Genomic DNA, 17828 nt, shown 5'->3' with positions numbered 1-17828 from the left:
GAGCTCGGAGCGGGGGAACGTGTCCCGCACGCGGCCCCAGCGGTACCAGAACGCGCACGCCTTCAAGAATGACAAGTACGACACCAGCGCTCGGTGCAAGGTAGGCGGGGGCGGGCCCGGGCCGGGACACACGGGGCTGTCGCGGCCTCAAGAGCCACCCCTGTACAGGCAATGCAGCGCTTGGGGCCGGAGCTGGGAAGGGCTTCTTGCCGAAAGCGTGGGCACGTCCCCCCACGGCCTCTGAAGCCATGCCCTGTCCGTGTGAGGTCTGGGACCAGGTCTTGATGCGCTTCGGGATCGCGAAGGAAGTCACGTGGCGCTGGATGCCGAGGGACCGTTTCAGGGATGGCGGTACCTCTGGCCCGGGTCCGCCCGCACCAGGCAGTGCTGCTAGGAGAGAATCGTAACAAGACATTTTAGACAGTTGTCATTGTAGGCAAATGTGTAGTGTGAGACTTGAATCATACTTATGACATGAAAGGACCTAGTTAAGCCAAAGAATTGTAAGAGGAAGACTGAAATAAAGCGCTTACATTTGTGCAGTGAGTGCAGCAATTAAGTGTTCAATGGCGTGTTATCCATATGACTTCTTGAAAGGCATTATCCATATGACATCTTTTCTTTGGTCTTCTCAAAGTTTGTGACTCTGTTGTCATAACTCAGAAGTCTTGATGTTTAGAAAGCTTCGTTTGAACAGCTTTCCCCCATCTCACATAAACACCCAGCTTCAGTTGGCATACATTTGAGATAACTTTCATGTGTGCTTTAATGTGAGCTCTTCAGATTAGTTAGATAGAAAGGTGTGTTCAGCTAGTCTTGTCATCACTTTTGCTACAAAAGTTATCATCTTCACTCTGTTGTTCCAGAAGACTGTTTTGTCTTTTTTGGTACTAAGTAGGGAAGGGGAAATGGTCTACAATATATTCTTGAAATATGCTCTGCGCTTTTAGTTTTGGTAACATAATATGCGGAAGGGGCTGAAGAACTCGATGTGTCTGAGCAGTAACACCACCGAAGTGCAATGTTTCATCTTGCAGGCTAAACCGGGAAGGTGACTAAGACAAAACGGAGGATGAACAATCTAGGAGAGTTTATCTGGTGCTGTTGTTGTCATATCGATATCCCTTTAACTGAACCTGCCTGGCTTGTCAAAAAGAGCTGGGAGGAGGGGAACAAAGTAGTAAGTTAAAGCCTTGATGCCAAAGAGGGAGGTTTGGGTTTTTTGTGAGTTTGTTTTGGTTGGTTTTTGAGATTTTTTTTTTTAGGACCGGTTCTGCGAGTTGAACAGGCTGCTTTCCTGGGATTCTAAGCAGTGACAGTATTATTTATTGTATGAGTCACTGCATGACCTCTCATAGGAGAGTATTTTCTGTCTGGTACAAACACACACACACACACACACAAAAATGTTGTAGAGAGCTGGTCTATCAAAAAAGTTTTCAAAGAGAAACTGAATTCTGGTATCTGTCTTGTAACTGAAGTAATCACTTTAATACACACGTGACTGTTTTTCTGTTTTCTTCCCTTTGACAATAATTGATATCCTATAGGACTGGCTGCATGATGTCATGCACTCAAGAAAATATTTTTTTTAATGTGGCCAAGGTTAGCTGTGGACATCAACTTGTCTTTTTTTTTTTTCCATTTAAAGCAAATTATTTCTTTTCTCTCTGTTCCTGCTGGGTCATGGAGAGGGCTGAGTGTATGGAAGTAGCATCCTGAAGAATGTGCATCCTATTGTGGGGTTAGGTAATGTTTGGTAAGGGGAAAGGATATGTTCCTTTTTCTTAGGGCATCCTGTCATGTACAAATTCAAGTCCTAAGGTACTGCCGTGTTTTAGGAATTATATTCCCCAGTTTAGTGTTGTAACTGAAACGCTCTAAACCATGCACCACTCACTCACCTCTCTCCCTGCATAGCCCTGGAGAAGAGAATTGGAGGCACAAAAGGCAAGGATCACAGGTTCAGATAAGGACAATTTACTGGAAACAGCAAATGAAATAAGAAAACAGTCACAGCAACCGTGTAGAAGAGATGATTCACACACAGGCGTTCACTATGTGGGACCCCTGGCAGTACCAGACCACACCATGCTATGTGACCTGAAAGGGACCCCTCCCTCCACTCCTGCAAAATGATGTGAGGTGGTATGGAATAACCTTAGTGTCCTAGCCTAGAAAAATTAACCCTGGCTTGGCCAGAACCAGGGCCGGGATACACAGGGATCAGTATAATGATGCTGGCCCCCTTTTGCTGTTTTGAAGAAGTTAGACTAGCAAAGATTAAGTTGTGATTAATGTCATAGTTTAGATATGGACTATGCTAAATGATGACGGTCTTGCATCTCTGTCTTTTGCAGTCCTTGATGATCACATATATAATGGATGTTCAAGGTGTGACGAGGAAAAGGAAGAAATCATAGAAAGTCTGTTGTAGGGACTGATAAAGGAGTGGGACATACTTCTTTCTATCTCTCATTAGCTCAGTAGATCAAAAGAATGCTTAAAGCTTCTCAAAGAAAATGGATCTCCTGCAAATCACTGTTAAACGTGGGGGATTTTGTGTTTAGCCTGTCTTCTGTTGTGCGCTGTCCAATGCAATGCTATCTTGAAAGGCTGCAAAATGCTTATCAGCTTAAAATTTGGATCCTGCTGCAATTGTACACTGCATTAACAATGTTGAATATTTACTACAATAGCTTCAGGTTGTACAGTGGGTGGAGTTGAGGTAGTTAATTATGGTGTTATTGCTATTTCTTTCAGTGAAGCAGTCTCTGTAGAGGACATTAATCTAATAGGATTTTGACTTTTCTCTGCTGGCAGCCATTATCCAGTTGTTTTTTTGGTGTTTTGAACTGTTTTGTGCTTTTTGTCTGACACTGACCGTGGCATCCATTTTCTAATCTTAGAGGCCACAGACCTGATTACTTGAGAACATGCTAGAAGATCCACCTGTCTTTCCTCTAATGATCAGTCTTTACTACAGCATTACTACAGCATTGCTCTTGAGGCTTGTTGAGGTGAAACATCCTTGCAACAAAGTACACTGCCTCTCTACTGTATTTGGGAAACAGCTACAACAGTGCTGGAAAAGTGTGCATCTTAGGATGACCTGAAGAAGGAATAGCCAGGACAGGGTAAGACACTGTCTTGTTAGTTACTGAATCTTGGAATTTGTTTACTGGTGTTTGCATTACATGGTATATTCCAGAATAGCTCTTTGCAGCACTGAGCTGAGGAATATACATTATGTTATATGAATATACATTTTATGTAAAGTATATTACATAAGTCATCATGAAAACTGCAGTAGTTCTAGAAATGAAAGCAAGTATCATTTAATGAGAAGATTTAGAATTCCATTGTAGTAAGATGGTAAACCACAAAGCGATTCGTATTTACACTCAAAGGACTGATTTGTTTCTCCATTTCGTTCCTTTCTTTAAGATGATAATTCATATTTCCCTAAATTTCAGGGGTTATTACCTTTGAACCTCACCTTTACCACAGTGTTAATGTCAGTTCCTTTTCTAGCCAGGTGCATGGATAAATCACTTGTTTTAGTTGAAACACTGGTTTGGACTGTGGGAAAGCGCTAGGTAGAGAACAGCTGAATGTAGAGCTTAAATGCTGAGTCAGTAATCATATTTTGAAACACAGAAGGGAGATAGAGATAAACCAGTGGCCAACTGGAATTGTTAGATAACCATATTGCAGTTTTTTAGATAACGTTCTTGCTGCAATGTAGAGTAGCGTGGTAGGCTGAAGTCTACTCTCTAGCCACTCCTTTTACTCTGGGTTCAGAAGTACATTCAGTTTTGGGTTGTAGCCTTTCATGTAGGGAGAATAGGAGTAAAGATAATATCTGCTCTGGACTCTAACCTAACTCTGGAGGTGGGGCACAGAGTGAGAGAAAGAATGTGTGGGTACGTGCAGGAGGTGTGTCTGGTGTGTGTGTATGTGTCTTTGTGTATTTTCCATTCTTTCTGGGGGAGATGATGAGAGTCTTTCCAGTGCTCTCTTAAATGCTATATGCATATGTTGCTTAAGTTTTGAAATACACTTGATGAGAAAACGTCTGTAGAAAAAGGATTTTCAAGTAATGCTGATACAATATGGGAGCAAGCGAAGCTCTGTGGAGGACAATTTCAGCCTGTGTAATGTGTACTGGAACCCTGAAATCTGGCATCTGGTAGCTCAGTTTCACATTTGTCAGTCTGCAGTGACCTTCTTTACCTGCTTAGTAGTCATGCGCTGGAGGTCCTGTGGAGTTTTGGTTTTTTGATGAGTTCATTTGTTCAGAAATCCTGCATTCACCCTTGTGCTGCATTCAGCCTTACTGGTTGAAGCAGTGCCACCTGTGTTTCTGACAAGGAAGTTTATGGGTGACATTAACATTACACTCAGTTACAGCAGAATGGACCACTGATATGTGCTCATTAGAAGGAATCTGCTTCCAGTAGAGGAAGTCAAAATACCCATAGGTTCACACATAATTAGAAGCTTACAAACAGATGGTGAAGCTTCTTTGCAGCCCTGTCATTACATCCTACCTGTGAGTGCTTTAATGCTAGTTTTAGCTAGGGATTATTTTGTGTGCCAGGTTAGTAGGTGTAGGTGCATTCGTTTACTTTAATACATTCTGAACTGCTTTTGGCAGGTTGTTATGTGATTTAATGTTAGGTTATGTGATCAGAGGATGTTGATTTGTTAATGTACAACTGAATGTGCTTATAGTATGCACATGGAGCATTTTGTGGCATCATACCTTAAGGCTGCTTAGGTATGTCTGTATTGCATAACTGTAGTTTCCCTGGTGAATGTATAGATGTACCACAAGCACTGGATGAGTTGCACTTTTCCTTGGAGCAAAGTATGCTAAAGAAAAGAGAGCTATTGACTAAAACAGGGAAATGAGCATAAAGAAAACCCCAGAGAAACTGCTGCAACAGGAACATAATCTAACATGTTGGAGTAGTTTTCACTCCAAGAAGTTAGTTTTACACCAAGAAATTAATTTCAAGCACTACCTCCTATTTGTGTATGAGGCCCTGACTACCTGCATAAAAGCTGGGTAGAAAAGTTGGAAAAGAATAATGAAGTTTACTACCTTTTTTCAGGGCTTTGTGGGCTGTTAGGTTTTTTAATACCCTCAAGGAAAAGCAAGCTATTAAATGGGCAAAAGGAAAAAAATATGAGTTTGTGAGAGTTTAAACAATATACAAAATACATTAAAAAGTAAATATTAATAGGAAAAGTAAGCACTAGTGGAGTTTATTTGACTTCCCCATTCTGACTGGGAACTGAGAAACAAGAAAATTTGTCTTCAGGTTTATTATGAGAACTTCTCTCACATGCTTTTTTAGCATTTTCAAAAATCTGAGAAAACAGACTATTCAAATCTTTCATTAGAGACGTCCTTCTTTACTTCTTCAAGTCTGTATTGCTTTTGAAAGTGGTGTGTTATGGTCAGGGGAGATGCTGAATGAAGTGTAAAAAAACACAGTAAATTAACAATTTGTTTTAGTAATGGTAGCACATAAATACCATGCCTTTTTTTCTGAGCAAAATAAATCTAAAAGACAAACACAAGTTAAACTCTCTAACTGCTTTCTTTACATCAATTAATTCTCTATTGACTTTCTAAACCAACTGCCTGATAGGGTTGTAAAGTCTTAGTGGCTCTTGTATTCAGATGTGCTGAGCCAATGATTAATTACAACGCCCCATACTTGAGGCATCAAAATTTAGTAAAAAATACAGGAAATTGCTGAAGAGGGGGAATGTGCTCTATGTGTGCCCCTTAGAAGGAGGAAGTTAGAACTTAAAGCTGTTGTCTTTCTTCCAGTCTGTGACCTTTTGAGCAGATGCAATGTGATTCCTTTATGAATAGCTGTGTAAGATTTGTGCTATTACCATGTTGAAACTTCCAGGTATCTTAACGCCTGGATCAGGATACTTAAAGTGATTTTTGATGCACACGAATGTGATGACGGAATCATATAATGGTTTGGGTTGAAAGGGACCTTAAAGATCATCTAGTTCCAATCCCCCTCTCTTGAGCAGAGACACCTCCCTCTAGACCAGGTTGCTCAGAGCCCCATCCAGCCTGGTCTTGAACACTGCCAAGGGTGGGACATCCACAGCTTCAATGGGGAAGCTGTTCCAGTGCCTCACCACCCACACAGTAAAGAATTTTTTCCTAAGATCTGGTCTAAACCTACAGTCTTTCATTTTGAAGCCATTCCCCCTTGGCTTGTGACTATGTCCTTTTGTAAAAGTCCCTCTCCAGCTATCTCGTAGCCCCCTTCTGGTACTGGGAGGTGCTCTAAGGTCTTCCCAGAGCCTTCTCCAGGCTGAACAGCTTCAACTCTCAGCCTGCCTTCGCAGGAAAGGTGCTCTAGTCCTTCTGCTAGGAAGGGTGGTCTACCTAGTGACCTTCCTTTGGACTTGCTCTGACAAGTCTGTGTCTTTCTTGTGTTGTCTCATCATCCAGATCTGAATGCTTATATGGTGTCTCGCAAGAGCAGTGTGAAGGGGCAGAATCCCTGTGCCTGTGCTTTAGCTTTCCTAACCATCTCCTTGGCTCGATTCCTTCCAGACTACTTTCCCCTCCTCATGCCCTCTGTAAGCTAGCTGTTTAAATTTCTCCAGGAGCTCTTTGTCCACCCATGCAGGCATCTCAGTTTTCTTTCTTGATTTCCTCTTTGTAGGGATGCATTGCAATTGAACCTGAAGGAGACAACTCTTCAATATCATCCAGCTCTTTTGGGCTGCTCTTCCCTCCATGGTTCTACCCCATGGCACTCTACTAAGAATATCCTTGAAAATCCTGAAGTCTGCTCTCTTGTAGTCCAGGGTAGTGATCTTCTTCCCAAGCTCCTCACTGTCCCAAGGTCCTTAAAATCCACTGCTTCATGGTCACTGCAGCTCAGGCTGCCCTTGAGCTTCACCTTCACCAGCTCCTCCTTGTTGGTGAGAACAGGGTCCAGCACAGCACCTCTGCTTGTTGGCTCCCCTCTCACTTGGAGAAGGTGGTTGTCATCAGTGTACGTGAGGCACCTCTTGGATTGCCTATGCCTTGCTGTACTGTCCCTTCATCTTTGGCATCTTCAGCTTTTGGGATGGTCAGTGTTTCAGTTTGATTGGAAAAAGAAGAAAAAAGAAATACAATCCCTCTGTGATTCTTGTGTATGGGGAAGAGCTTTATAAAGCTCCATGAACAATAACTATGTGTATTTACTTGTTCCATAGCAAATATTAAGCAGAATTTTTAATAGGCTGCCTGTTTGATGAACTTTGGATTTGCTTCAGATAAGAGGTTTCTGAAGTAGTTTCTGATCATTCTTCAGGGTGTGCAGTCCTGAACACAGACTCTTGCATTCCAGGAGCTTTAGGCTTTGCTGAGCCTGCCTCTGGATCACTCCGTGGCACAGCTCCCAACCCCAGCCCCAGCTGTGATGTCAGGATGTGTTAAGGGAAAATACGTAATTTTCATCCAGGAGGCTAACTGCTTCTTTGGAAGGACAGCCATCTCCCTTCAGCTTAAGCTTCTGCAGTCTTTTGACTTTCACTGGATTCTGCCTTAGCAAAACTAAAAACAGCTGGTAACAATAAATGTATCCCTACCTGGAAAAACAAATTAGAGTGTATCTTACTGGCCTCCTGCATTACCAGTCAGTGCAAGTCAGGGGAGTGAGGGGAAGCGCTGGGAAGTTCATGCTAATTTGCAGGTTGTGGGGAGCTTGTGGGCTATAGTGCTCAGAGCCTTATTTCATGCTGGACAAGTGCTGAAAACAAGGCTTGTCTTTGAACTGCATGAATTTTGAAAGACTGAACACAGGCACTGCTCACAGCAGTTTGAATTGCAAGATATTGAATTGTGAGATATTAAATTGCCTTTAACGGATATCTACTGGGAACTTACTGATGATTTTCTTCTCTCAGAAATTTTGCACATTAAGCAATTGTTGGTATTTTTTGGAAAATATATCCACAATGCATCGGAACCACATCTTTCTGTATTCAAAATTCAAGCAGTATGCAAAATCTTGTTTGGTTGGCTTCTTAATATGCCAAGTCTGTATTTGATCATTTAGAACATAATTTTCTTCTAACTGAAGCAGCCAGAAAGCACCACACATTCAGTTAACCACACCACAGGAACACTCATATTGAATGAGCAAGTTTAATAAAAAATGAGACAATGGAACACAAGTCACAGAGTATAGTCTCACTTGAAAGCAGCGTCTCCTCTGCCATATGATTTTTTTTGGAATAGAATAAGATACTGTGTTTTTAAAGCTTGCCTTGTTTTTTTGGTCTTATGTATTGAAGTAGAGCTTTGTGGAGTAGTAAGAAACTCTTGTGAGTCATAAAAGGAGGAAATTACTTCAGAAGATGCTGTATTGGTAGAGTAATTTTTTTTCAGTTTATTTGTGAAAAAGTAACATCAGTTGAAGTCCCAATTAATGCAGAATGACTCCTTTTAGGTATGCTAAGAAGTAGATGTGGTTTAAACAATTTTAATAATGCAATGTTGATATGGTAGCCATTTTTAAACTATCTTAAAAAATACATTTTTTATTATATGAGGTTTTTAACCCTGAAATTTCTAGTTTTAAATTTCTCAATTAATATGAACACCCATATGATAGACAACATTAGTGCTGGCATTCTTAAATAGAGAAGAAATAAAATTGGATTGAGCTTACAAGGACAAAGCTTGTTATTTAAGGTAAAAGTGTAGTTTGGTACCATTTCCCATCTCAGAATACCTTCTCTTGTGTAAATACTACTAGCCGGTTGACATTTTATATTTCTGAGAAAGCTAAACGCAAAATGTTGTAGGAGATATTAAGGTAAATTTTTCATTGTCTCAAAAATGTACCATGGTTTAAATTACCATTTAAAAAAAGTTATCTTAGATGCAGAGAACAGAAATGTTTTTCATAAAGGGAGGCTAGGATTAGAGAGAGATTGAATAATTTGACTGCAAGTAGTGTGTGGATTCTACTTTGTGGTTATCTGAGGAAAAATCCTGAGACTATTGAAACTATGTAGTATAGTGATAGCTTAAGCAATAATAAGTTAAATGCTACATCTTGTAAGTTGTCTTTTTTAGTCAAAAGCTGCGTATTTCAGGGCTTATTTCTTCTTTAATCCATTTTGTAAAATTTATAGAGATGAAAAGAATTAAATACCTACAGTAATCAATTCTCAGCAATATAACAGAAAGAAGTACGACTATTAAGATAATTAAAATCATCATCATCATCATCTATTCTTTAATTTCAAGGTATCCTTTCCATTGAAGAAAATCTGTAGACAAATGTATATGAAAAGCTTAATGTTAATACCAAGCAAACATGTTTATAGTACTGTATCAATTATAAGATGGGTAAAAATGCTTTCTAAGCAAGATTTTACTCTTTACCGCAGGAAGTCATCAATGTATTTTTTTTTACTTATTCAGAAAATAAATGCTAAGCTTCATGATGGAGTGTGTCAGCATTGCAAAGGTATCTTGGAGTGGCGAGTAAAATTCAGAAAGTACAAGCTACTGACAAAACCTAAAAAATGGTGAGTAAATATATTTTTTGTTAATTGTTGGTCATGTAGTTTGTGAGCTTTTGGAAAATATTCTGGCTTTGGAAACTCAGAAGAAGAAGCTACTTTTATGCAATATTTTTAAAATGTGTAGTCTGAAATGACAACATATAGGCAATGTTAATTTTCTAATTCATAAGTCTTTTGTTGTAAACTTCTGAAAAGAAGACACAGAGGAAGAGCAACTGCTTCCGTCTTTGCTGTTAAAACTGGTTGAACTGTGGACCTGTAGGTTTCCAATACTGTCAGTGTCCTCCTGAACAAAAAGTCCTACCTGAACATGTAACACAATTTTCTAAGGTCTTGTTTCACATCTGTATTAGAGGGATCTGCACATCTCTTGCCTTCTGTACTTTGCTAATGTTTGCAATACATGCATTTCATTACCTCTTAGCACGTTTTCTCCTTTTCTCTAAGAAACTATAATCCTAAGTAGCAAATGTTGGGATTGTTTGCATAGAGTTCTGTATTGCTTGTTTTTGTGTAACTCTATGACAAAGATGATAAATACTTTAACCTATCACAAACATATAATTTTAATTTTCTGAAGGAGATGCTCTCTGCTTCCTTCTTATTTGCTCTGTTGCAGAGGTCCTTACCTCCTGTGGTAGCAGACACAGCCAGTGTTTCAGCAATGAAACATAGAACTCACAGAAACCACAGCTGGGCTGTGGTGCACAATACAGCCAGGTTTGTCACAGTAGCTTGTATTTTGGTATTAGTAACCAGTGTCACCCTTTCATGTAAAGAACAAATGATTAGGTAGAAGGCTTGCTGAATAAAAAATAAGAATTCTATGTTCTGTGCGCCACAGATGAAGTTGGGTTTTCCACTTTTTCCTCAAATAACTATGTTATTTGTGCATCCTGTTTTGTTTTGTTTTGTTTTTCCCAAAGGGAAGAGAGCAGGCAAAAACCCCATGTAAATCAGGGAAGCATTGGGCAGCTTCTTAATTGTTCTGAACAACTGTTTAAAGAACTGTTTAAACAACTGTTTTGAAGAACTGTTCTGAATGTTCTAAAGTGGCATTTTAGAACAGCAGCTTATAAAAGAATATGTGATGTTCTCTCTCATATTTTTGAATGAAGAAGTTGTTCCTCAGAGCATTCTAGCTTTACAGATGATGATTTCTATGCCAGCAGTACAATGGCTGGATGAGCCATTGTTCTGCAAGGACAAGACTAGGAAAATTTTCAACAGATGAAACTTCTGGGTGAAGTAAAAGCCTAATAGACATTAAAAATGTGACGATTTAAAAAAAAAGTAATCTTTGTATTGCAAAAGATGGGGATGGAGGACTTCCCTGTACCTTGAATAATACCTCAATTATTTTTAGTTTTGTAACATCTTTAAAATTATGAGTCTTAGTACAACCACAAGTATACCCTACTTTACTTCTGAGTGTTTAGTTATTAGAAGTCAAACTATTTTTAAAAAAATATATACATCTGCCTTGCATTGGTATTGCCTCTGTTTAGTATGACATGTCTGGGAAGAACTTTTGAGGCATTAAAAATTACTGTCAAGAGAGCAGCATTACATGGGGTATATTGTTCCAGTTATATTCTCCAGATATACAAGGTTTTAGAAATGTCAGCTGAATGTTAAGCCACAGAATTTTGGAAATTACAAAATCCACAGAATATTATCACATTTTGAAAAGGAATGGCCCAAGCCCTCTACCTTATTAGGTTGGGTTTGTTGAGAATACTGTTCCATGCAGGCTTGTGTTCATAGAAAACAAAGTCTAGGACTGACTCAGTTTATACTGTGAGAAGTTCAAGAGGAAGTAATTTCAGTGTTTCAACCGAAAGCTTTTTATTTGTAAAGTCCATGTACTTTTTTATGCCATATGCTGCTTTTATCATTAAACCGGAAGTTGTGCAATTTTAAAGTAAAAACTGCCTACTGAAATGAACGGAAATATTTGTTCTGTCAACTTAAATATAAAATTCTTTATTTAATGTTTCTTTTTCAATACTTGTTTTATTAATTCTTCCTGAGGAAAGTAAGGGAGAAGGGTGAATGGCAATGATTTTGATTATGCTACTTGATAAAACACTGAGTGTTTAATTTGAAATCAGCCTAAGATGTGTTGTTCCTCTTTTGTGTTTGTTCCTCTTTTGTATATTGTATTTGAACACAGAATGTTTAGTAAGTGTCCACAATATTTTTTAATCATATTTTCTTTCTCTTCGCAGTGTGAAATGCCTCCAGAAGACTGTAAAAGATCCTTATCATATTATTTGTCGACCATGTGCTGGTAAACTAGAAATCTGTGCTAAGTGTGGGAAACAAGAAGAAATAGTGATTCCGTAAGTAGCTCATAGAGTACATAGTTTCAGTCTTGTACTGATAATTCCCCTTGTAATAAGCCTTGTTTGGAAACTGGCGAGAAGTTGTCATAATTTATGCCATTTTCTCAATTATCCCAACATGAATCAGTAGGAGTCATTTTCCTCACTTTCTTCAGATGCATCTGGGGGTAAAATGCTTATTGATGTTAGTGAGGCTGAGACAACAAAAGTCCTACTTGGATAAGGCATTTTAGCACCAATGGGTAAATTGTATTTCTTCTTAACAGAGCACTTCAAAATGGGTTTTGATGTAGAGCATCATAAAATATGCACAAGCCACTTTACTGCTGGCATTTTGTCTGCCACTTGATGATTCAGTTAGTAGTGAACAGAAGAACTAAACAAGGACTGATATTAAGCACAGTTACCACAGTACATTTAGCAGGCTTTTGGCTTTTTGGCTTTTTTTGCTGGTGCTCTCTATTAAGCATGATACATAAAACATTAATTTACTAGTTTGTGACAACAATCCAGCAGTTGCTTACTTGGTCAAGTTGTTCAAATATTTACTTTTCCTTCTTTGCAGTCTCTTCTGTACTAAAGACTATTTTATGCATACTTTACTGTGTTTTATATCCTTCCTATTTAGTGTGAAGTAACTCTGGGGACTTTTACTGCCCCTCTCCTCCTTCTTCCCACCTCCTGCCATCTTCCATCCTACATTGGGATGGAATGCCAGGAGGATATTCTATCCTCTGTCTCATTCTTGTTTAAATTCCAGAAATAGGTGCTGATAATATCCCTCTTGCTTTCTACAGGATTGATAAAGGACAAGACAGAACTGACAGTGAGACTTCTAAAAATGACCAAGAGAGCAGTAAATTGAAGGATGAGCTGGATTTTGATACAAATTTCACTAGTGCAGACAGTGATGAAGATTCTGATGCGCTTGAAGAACAATTTAAAAGTATGAATTTTGAAAAAACAGAGATCTAAAAAGCTGTGTTTATGGAAGAGTTTATATGCCATCAAATATGGTAAACCAGTGCTTGCCCTTAAACTACTCCAAACCCTAATTAGACATCTAAGGTCCTTGTATGTTAATTTTGGCATTGTCTATGATGATGCATGTGGGTATTTGTATTAATACACATTTTTATGTATTAGGAACAGAATTTCTTTGAAAATATTCAGAAAATATTCAATATCCTATCTGTAAGCATAGTTATTTATTTCATACATATAACAACTTCCTGTTTTTATGGAATAAAGTCTCTTTGTGTAATTGTTCGAAATTCAGTATTATGTGACCATTTGAAGTGCTATTGCTACCTGGAAACCTGCCTGAAAGTCTAGAGCAAACACGGATAGGAAGAGCTAAAGCAGCTATAACAGTTTTCTGAAGGAAGAACTTGCAGCATTCTGTCAATGAGTTTCCAAATGGGATCTTACCGTAGGCCAAGGTTTTAGTTCATTTTTTTTCCCCACAAAAAAGAAACAAGTGTGTAAATGCCATCACCAGTACAGTTCATGAGCAGTTAAAGCTTATTTATCATGTATAAGTGCGCATTACAGATTTGTGACCTTGTTACTACCAATATTTTGTAAAGAAGAAACCTGCAGACTGTAGAATTTCTCATCACACTTTAGTTTCATTTTCAGAATTCAGAGATTCATCTGGATCTGATGTGATATGAAAAGACTTGCATAGTGGAGTGATGCATATAAAGTTACTCCCTTCCCAGTTTCTATTCCAGTGTTGATTAAGCTGTACAAAGAACTTAACTGAAGCTGCAGTAACTGTCTTTACAGGATTTAGGATGGTCTGATTTCTTTTGTCTTCCTACTCTTGACATTTAACTAACAGTATATATATACATTAACCTGTGACAATATGATATGCCACATCTGCTTTGGTGCTTTGCCTGATTTGCAATACTGAGCATGGAAAAACTTGATTCTCAAACTACATTTTTCAAATGCTCTGTGAGGAAGTTCAGCTCTGAGGTTGTTGCCCATCCCTGCCTTGGAATGAAGGAAATACTGAAACTTGATTCTTTGGGTGCAGATAGGCACCCGATGTCTGTCCTGTCAAGCTGGAAAACACCAAGAAGTGTTCAGTGGCAGAAAAGGAGTTGTCAGGTGTGTTCAGAAGTGTTGGATCTGAAGGTTATCTGAAGGTTTCATTGACAGATAAGTCTTCCCAACAGGACAGCAATGATATCTGACTTAGTGTCACATCTGTTGTCCTGCCAGTTGACGTCAACAATGGCAGAGTAAACAAGGAATATCCCATGCACACACTGCAGATGACCAGGTAGGAGGGTGCATGGAAAGAAGTTAATAAGTAAGATGGAGTAATAGCTTCAGAAAGGGTCTCTCTGTAGGAAGAACCAAAATTGAATTTGGCTTTTGAAAGTGCCATACGTATGGGAAATGTTCATCCAGTTGGAAAAATTTATAACGGCCTTGTTCTTTGTTGAAAGGTGAGAGGAAATCCTGGAATGATAGGAAAGCATGTGATGGAACTGGCAGAAACTGGATAATGAGAAAATAAGGGGAAGAATTCTCTTCTCATAGTGGTGACACAACCTGTCAGTACCAGGAGTGAGCAGAGTGACAGAGATAAACAATGTGTTGCAACACAGTACAAAAATGTTTGTACAATGGGAAAGTCTGTGAAGTCTTCATGTCACACTCCTGATACTCTGTTCAGAGCTGGTACTATCGCTGATGAAACTGTGCTCTGAGTGAGTACAGCTGCAGTGGTGGCTGGCTGGTATTAGTCCAGCCTGCCTGCAGACAGTTTTGGTTCTGGCAAGCCTTCTGTCTTTGGTTGTAGCTGTGGATGAAGGATATACTGCTGGAAATAATTTCTGCAACACCATTTAACATGGTGGTTGTGAGTCAGCTTATAAAATGGCAGCTTTGCAAGGGAAAAGGAGTTTGCATTTTACTGAAGATTAGGATATATTTGGAACTGCATTAAGCTATTATAACTCATACTATAAGAGTTCTGGGTATCAGGGGTTTGGTTTTGTTTCTTTTTGAGGAACTTATTGAACAGAGGATGATGCAGGAGTAGGACCCCTTTAAATGCTGATCTTCAGGATAATCATATAGAAATAAGAATATTTTTTTAAAAGGTGATCAAAAGTCATCAAAGATTTTTGAGATCTTCAGGGTAGTCATCTAGATGGAATGATTTTTAGTTTTTAATAGAGGTTTTGAAACCTTTCTGCCTATTCTTTCACAAATAATAATGAGTTTGTGTCTATAAACATCAAGGAAATGAAAAATACCGCAGTGCCTGCAGGATACTGAGATGCAGTTTAAACAGTGTTACTGATTGGAGGTTCCAGGATTTGTCTGGACCTTGCAATGCCTCACCAAGTAAATTACTTGAAGAAGAAAATGATAGATGTTAATTAGTCATCTGAAGAATACTTGATGCATCACTAGTGATGCAGTGATGTTGCTGACAGCTGAGTTCCTGTTACGAGGTTGTCCTTAGCAGTGTCATTTGCCATGACTCAACACTGAAGTAATTAATTAGGTAGTGGACTGCCGGTATGTGTGAGGCAGGCATGCCAGATGATTCTTACTCCACAAGGGGAAATGCTCATCGTAGCTGGAGCTGCCAGAATTCAACATGCTTGACTTGCACACATTTCTGGGAACCAAATTCCTATGTATAAGGATTTCTTGGGACAACCTGGATTCATTGCATAATGATGAGAGTCTGATGTGGGCACAGTGCTACGTTCTAGAGTAATTCCTTAACAATCTTCTCTGTCAAAGTTCACAGGCATCTCTGAGACATCCTATCATCAAATGTTTTGAAGGATCAGGTAATGCAAAAAACATAGCCCCATGATTTTACTTCCAGTTTTGCATGGCCTGAGCTCTTCTATTCTTGTCTTGGGTACTGGTTAATCTGTATTCCTCCAAAATACTGTAATAATACCAGCCTCTGAAGGTTTATAGAACTACCGGTTAATTAAGAAAAGTACAGCTTGCTTTCTCCCTGTAATGGGCATGTACTTGGATGTTGAGATGTAAATCACAGCATTAGCAAGGAAAATAGAGGAAAATATAGCTGGTCATCAAATGTGAGCCACCTTGTAAACCTATAATTATGTATGTTTTCTTTGTTTAGGAGTTCTCATAAGTAAATGTATGCTGGTAGGAAATGCAAAACTAAGTGATTATTGGAAGCATCAACCTGACTTACAGAGTTAATGAGGAAAGCTTTGTAAGTGACAGGGAGAGATGCTTTTCTTAATCAGATGCTTAGGGAGCTGCTCATGCAAACTGCCAGCATTAATTTCCTGCCTACCTTTCATCTGAAAGCTAATACAATTCAAAACTCTTGGTGAAAAAACAAGCCATGAACTCTGCATACATACTCATCACATTCAGTGAGTTTATAAAGTAGGATTCCTAAACTTTGAAACTGTTGAAATGAGATCTTTCTGTGGCTTGATAACACATTCGCAGACGAATCACCTGTAACAGACTAGAAATAAAATATTTGGCTTATTTCAAATAGCAGACTTTCCTGCTGGAGCCTCTAACAATAGTTAAGATGAAGTCACATTAAAATTCTCTTTTTTTCTGAAGCCAATAAGAAAACATGTATTTGTAATAATAGGAGTAATACTCATAATTCAGTCATCAATAATAATTTGAGGACATGAAAACAAGAGCCAAAGGCTCCTGCAAGGTGAGATTTTATCTGAAGAATCTCTCCTTGCATTTCCCTCTGACATAACTTCAGAAATCCAAATTGAAGGGATCAGATGTATTCTTATAAGTGCTTTGAAAACAGCACTTAATAGTTTATTAATTTGCTTTTAAACTGCAACAGAGAATACCATGTTTTTATACAAAAACCAAAAAAGGTTTATGCCTGTTACTGAATGGCAGCACTCACTTGAAATCTCTCTTTTAAGGACATCTTGCATTTTTGGGCCTCAAGATAGTACTATCTCTTCTTCTTGCGCTTGACTTGCAGTTTCCCTAATCTTATGTGAGCAAATATGGCACAGTGTGTCAAAATTATCTATGGAAAGTATCCGTAGGTTAATTATTACTAAATGTATCATCAGTGAAACTTGTAGCATTTATTGAATACTATGTAGTGGTAAAGCTACATGTGTAACAGCTAGATTTTTTTTTTTTCCTCCTGACTATTATGTTCCTTTTAGAGTTATTTAGTATTCTTTTCCCAGAGCCGCTGCACTGTGGAAGTTTCTAGCTGCATCAGAGCTGTACAGCCTCTGACTGTCAGCAACAATGTATTACTCTGGGTTATTCCCCGTAGAAGGAACAGAATTGATGCCAGAAACAAAAACAGAAACAAACTGCTCTACTTTGTGGGTCCACCGTGGAGGTGGACTATATAGGCTTCATCAGACACAGGGGAAGATGGTAGATCAGCTTCTCAGAAAGATCAACCCTGTAGCACCCACACTACCCAAACCTTGCCATGCAAACCCAATACAAAATACACTTACAAGGTGAATGTGAAGTGAAATAAAGCCATGGGTCTTGGGGGGGAAAAGATTAAAAGGTGCCATGTGATGGTTGTCACAAGGGTTCTTGGGTGAAGGAAGAGACGAGATCCTTGACTCCATTATCAGAAGGCTTGATTTATTTTTTTATGATATATACATATGCTATAACTATACTAAAAAGAAAAAAGCAGGACAGCTTTTCAGAAGCTTGCTAAGCTAAGAATAGAAAAGTAAAGAAGAATGATAACCAACCCTGCTTTCTCGGACTGTGTCCGAGCGAGCTCAGTTCTGGATTCGCCATTGTTTCTAAACATCCAAGCTGGGCCAATCCAGACGGACCTGTTGCATTCCACAGCAGCAGATAACCTATTGTTTACATCTTGTTGCTGAACTTCTCAGCTTC

At 38.8% G+C, this 17828-nt stretch overlaps 1 protein-coding gene across 1 annotated transcript in view; it reads left to right on the top strand.

Moving 5' to 3' along the window:
• CUNH9orf85 (chromosome unknown C9orf85 homolog) overlaps positions 1–13196 on the top strand; it is a 17447-nt gene extending 4251 nt beyond the window's left edge. The window contains exons 3-6 of the mRNA XM_005423443.2: positions 4–100; positions 9476–9582; positions 11811–11924; positions 12725–13196. Coding sequence (XP_005423500.1) covers positions 4–100; positions 9476–9582; positions 11811–11924; positions 12725–12902 — 496 coding nt within the window. The 3' untranslated portion in view covers positions 12903–13196. The remainder of the gene's footprint in view (positions 1–3; positions 101–9475; positions 9583–11810; positions 11925–12724) is intronic.
• Positions 13197–17828: the final 4632 nt, after the last annotated feature.

The sequence above is a fragment of the Geospiza fortis genome, unplaced genomic scaffold (assembly GCF_000277835.1).
Source record: "Geospiza fortis unplaced genomic scaffold, GeoFor_1.0 scaffold279, whole genome shotgun sequence".
NCBI classification, from domain to species: domain Eukaryota; kingdom Metazoa; phylum Chordata; class Aves; order Passeriformes; family Thraupidae; genus Geospiza; species Geospiza fortis.
This window is presented reverse-complemented; position numbering and strand designations above follow the sequence as displayed.